Source organism: Zingiber officinale, chromosome 9B, assembly GCF_018446385.1.
Source record: "Zingiber officinale cultivar Zhangliang chromosome 9B, Zo_v1.1, whole genome shotgun sequence".
In the NCBI taxonomy this organism is placed as follows: domain Eukaryota; kingdom Viridiplantae; phylum Streptophyta; class Magnoliopsida; order Zingiberales; family Zingiberaceae; genus Zingiber; species Zingiber officinale.
This window is the reverse complement of record NC_056003.1, coordinates 97,116,516-97,121,257: the sequence shown is the minus strand read 5'-3', so window position 1 is coordinate 97,121,257 and position 4,742 is coordinate 97,116,516. Positions and strand designations below refer to the sequence as shown.

The 4,742-nt window shown below is 37.6% G+C and overlaps 1 protein-coding gene across 1 annotated transcript; it reads right to left on the bottom strand.

Moving 5' to 3' along the window:
• Window positions 1–2,349: 2,349 nt before the first annotated feature.
• On the bottom strand, window positions 2,350–3,171 carry LOC122023203 (mannose-specific lectin-like). The gene has a single exon (XM_042581283.1). The coding sequence runs from the start codon at window positions 3,169–3,171 to the stop codon at window positions 2,350–2,352; it is 822 nt and encodes a 273-aa protein (XP_042437217.1).
• Window positions 3,172–4,742: the final 1,571 nt, after the last annotated feature.

The window sequence follows — 4,742 nt, the reverse complement described above, 5'->3', positions numbered from 1 at the left end:
AACGGATTAAAACTGTCTATAGCCAACCCTAAACGAATATTTCATGGATCACTAGCAAATATTTCATGTGATATGTCAAATTCTTTCCGTGATTCACTATCTGCTGGATGCCTTAATACACCTTCAATTTCAATCCATTTTTCTTTATGTCATCTCATATCTTTGTTGCATGTTTTGCAATAAACAACCGCTTAAGTCTGGGCTTCAAAGGAAAATATTGAAGAATTTTTTGAGATTTTTTTTTTTTATTCATCCCATCATATTTGTATCTAGGCTCCTTGCACACTGGACATGTATCCTTATTCTCATGCTCATCCCAAAATAATATACAATCATTCTTACATGCATATATCTTCTCATATGTCAATCCTAACTCTTTTAACATTTTCTTTGCTTCATAATGAGAGTTTGGAATCACATTCGGTTTGGGAAATGTCTCTTGCAATAACTGAAGTAACATATCACAAGATTTATTGCTCCAACCATTTAACACCTTCACATGCATTAACTTGACCAAAAAATTGAATATAGAAAAATTAGTACAAGTGTAATACAACTCTTTTTGTGCTTCTTCAAACATTGAGTAATAACTTCCTCTAATATCATATGCATTCATGTTTTCATTAATATCATCTAATTGAGACTCAATGGTATTGATATTTTCTGCATTTCTTAAATCAGTAAACATGTCTTGAAAATCATCTTCTTTAAAATCATCTTCGTCCATTGAAACTTTTCCTTACCCTTGGGTACTTCAAAACCAAATTCCATTATTAATAATAAATCGAAGTCTGTTTTGAAAAATATCTCCATTCTCTTTTTCCAGCTCGCGAACTCCCCCTCAAACTTTAGTGGGTAGATGCTTGGTCCGACCATCTCATGTGCTTCGTTCGACGGTTAGTCCTCCTGGAACTGTTAGGTTCTGATATCACTTGTAGGACCGGGTAGGCCGGCTGGAGAGGGTTGAGTTGCATGAAACACTAAAACACAACACCTTTCTCGTCTTTCGACTTAGATTAGCAACAATAACATAAAAATAAACAATACGAAACTAAAAGAAAGAGACTCAGAATTTACTTGGTTACAACCGGGATGATTGTTAATCTAAGGCAGATGAAAGCTCACTAAGAATCTCTTTTGGTGAAGCCGGAAAAGCCTCTTACACACACTAACATCGCAGACTATTGTTAGCAAATAAATACACAAGTTGTTGCTACATTCCTAGGTCCAGGAGTCTTTTTATAACCCCTGAAAAAATTTATCCGCAGCTTCAGGGTACCTCAAAAGGGTTTGGAGAGTGCCTCTAGCGAGGCGCAGTGGATAAAATTTTATCCACTGTGAACGACTACTTTGACTGGCCGAGGACGCCTTCCATACTCATGGAGGGCGCCCTCCATGCTTATGGAGGAGGTGCGAGCGCGCCTCGGAGGCGCATTCAATCTCCTTTGTGGGTGCCTCCATCAGTCTTCATCAGCTTCTCTCACTCCTCTGTTGCTCCGATTGTCTGGGTGATTGCAGTCAACCGAAATAGGACTCACTTGAATTTAATTTTCGGCCTTCCTCATATTTTATATCGCTATTGTTCTCGCAAGAGTTAGATATATATAAAACAATTTACAATCGCATTGGAAAATATATTTGTTATATTAAATTAGACCTTCCTCGTATTTTAATCATGATCTCTCATGTTAGAGTTAAATTAAACTTGATTTATATAAAATAATTTATAATATAGACAAAATATATATTTATATTAAAGCTATGTGAGAGACAATAAATATTAAAAGAAAAAAAATAAATTGGCTATCTTAGTGATCCTCTAGTATCGACCCTATAGATATAAAATGAGATACACACAGATACACAGATAGAAATCGAGAGAGGATGACACACACTATATATATATATATATAGAGAGAGAAAGAGAGAGAGGGGGGGGAGGGGACGATAGTATCTTATTCTCGGGATGATTTCTAAAATTTAAAATAAAAAAACCTTCTCCTCGAAAATCTCAAACATTAACGAATAATATTGGTTCATATTATCAAAGCTGTAATTGGTTAATTAGATTCTACCTTTTAATTTTATTTTTTCAATTTATATATGTGTGCTATTAGATTTCTTTAATTAATTATTTTTCTTTTTTCAATGCAATTCAACTAAAAAAAGGCAGAGCAGATAGATAATTAAGGTGATCGACTCACACCAACTTAACAGTAGTTACGTACACCAGAACAACGAGGCCACGTGCTATGCCACCATGTAGCTAGCTAATTATTATTTATGCCTCGCTTCAATTTATTCGCTTTTATTTAATAGCTACCCATGCATCGTTCGTGGTGAAGGCAACTATTTTTTAGTCACCATGGCGATCTTCCTGTTCGTGGGTTCATCGTTGGGGATCGTAAATATAGGGCTGCCGTAGATGACGACGTGGCCGTCGCGCTGCAGGACGAGGATGTACTTGCCCTCCGGGCCGCGGGTGTTGCTATCCCAAATTGGGTTGAAGTGAATACCCTCGAAGATGACTAAGTTGCCGTCGGTCTGCATGCGGGCGAAGCACCTGCTGCCTAGGTCGTTGGTTTGGGAGGACCACATGACCTGGTTGTTGTTGTTGGCGTACAGCACCAGGTTGCAGTCGGACTGCATGACGAAGGTATAGTCCCCTTCTTTGAGGGATTCGTCGGTGCGCAGCTTGTGACCTCCATAGAGAATGTTCGTGGATTCATCGCTGCGGCCCCTTTTGACGATCACGGCGCCTTTGGAAGTGGTGGTGTTGGAACCGGGGGGGATGGACCATATAGAGCGGCCGAAGATGACGACGCTGCCGTCGTTCTGCAGGACGAGGATGTAGTTGCCCTCCTCGCCGGCGGTGTTGCTCGACCAAACAACCTGGTCATTGTCGTTGCGGATGACGAGGTTGCCGTTGGTCTGCAAGTGGGCGAAGCAGTTGTTGCCTAGGCCGTTGGTGGGGGAGGACCACACGGTCTGGTCGTTGTCGTTCAGCACCAGGGTGCAGTCGTCGGACATCATGGTGAATTTAAAGTTCCTTTCTCTGAGGGATTCGCCGGTGTTCAGCCTGTCACCACCAAAGAGAACGTTGTTGGCCATGGAGGAAGGCAGGAAGAGGCCGAGGAGGAGAGCAGCAGAGAGCATGACAAGGGAAGCCATGGTTAAGCTACGGATGTCACTCACTTCAGTCAAGTGATCGCTTGTTTAGAGTATCATGCAATTCCCATCTATTTATAGATGAGAAGGTGATAAATTTATTTATTAAAATTAAAGCATTCGAAATTATACCAAGTGGTTGTGCGGTAGATAATCCAGGTAAATAATTTATCATTGATTTGTAGAGTAGGACAAAACTCGCCAATAAATATATGCCACTTCACTTTAAGTTCTCTACCATTGTAATGCGCAAATATTAAAAAATTATAATATTGATTTAATTTTTACGGAACGTTATTCTGCCAACTCATCCACATTATTTGGTTGACAGTAAGTCATAATCATGGTGAATTTATAGTCCCCTTCTCTAAATATTTTATCCGACAAAAGTTGTGTAATCTAGAAGATATTTTTTGATCGATCCAAATATTCAAAGATGGGCACGCCATTGGAATATTTCTATCCGTTCATATCAATAAAGTATACATAAACAGTTATTAACCAACGATAAAATAAAAATTATTGAAAATTGATGATTGTGATTTAAGTAGTAGTGAATTTTAGACAAGCTGAAGTGCATGTTTTTTTAAATGCCAGTATAGTAAATACATATGAGAGCATATATATCGAACATTGGATGAAAATCAATCGTCCTATATTAACACTAAAGAATATCAACAAATGGATGCATAAAAAACACAAGAGGATCCTTGACAACATTGAAAGTTCTGATAGTTCATGAAAGACCAGATTTTATGGGTCTGTAAGAAAAGAAGTCTAAATAGATTAAGAGCGATCGGATGTTAGATAAATATAAAATTTTGAGAAATTAAGATTAATCAGATATTAAACTTGGGATGGAAAGTCTAAACAGGTCAAATAAGACCATATATTTGGCAATCACGAAGATCTTGTAGATCAAAGTTGATCGCAGGTTAAACATAAGATAAAAAGTTTTAATAGATCTAGGTTAATCAGATGATAGGCAAGTAAAGTCCTACACTACAAGAAAATTGATATTTAGAGATGAAATATTTCGTCGCTAACATATTAATGTTCGTCGCTAACAAATATTTGTGATGATAACTTTACAACGCTAGAATCGTCGTTATAACTTGTCGTAAATAATTATTAGCAATGATTTTTATGTTTCGTCGCTAATAAATTAACGACGTGATTAACTCGTCGCTAAATAATTTTAATCAACGCTAAATTTTTAGTGACGAATTAAAATCGTTCGTCGCTAAGAAATTTGTTTGCAACGAATCTAAATTTTTCGTCGCAAACAAGTTAACTACGATTTTCCTAATGTCGTCGCTAACGCCATCTTAATTCGTCGCTAACCCATTCCATTTCGCCGCAAACGCCTGTGATAAGTATTGATATGTTTAAGTTATTAACGATGAATTTGAACTGTTTCGTCGCTAAGTTTTTGTCGCTAACATTATGATTCGTCGCTAACCCCATTTCATTTCACCGCAAACGCCAACTATGAGGCTCGATATGTTTGAGTTGTTAGCGACGAATTTGAACAATATTTCATCGCTAATAATGTTAGTGACAAATTTCGAGGA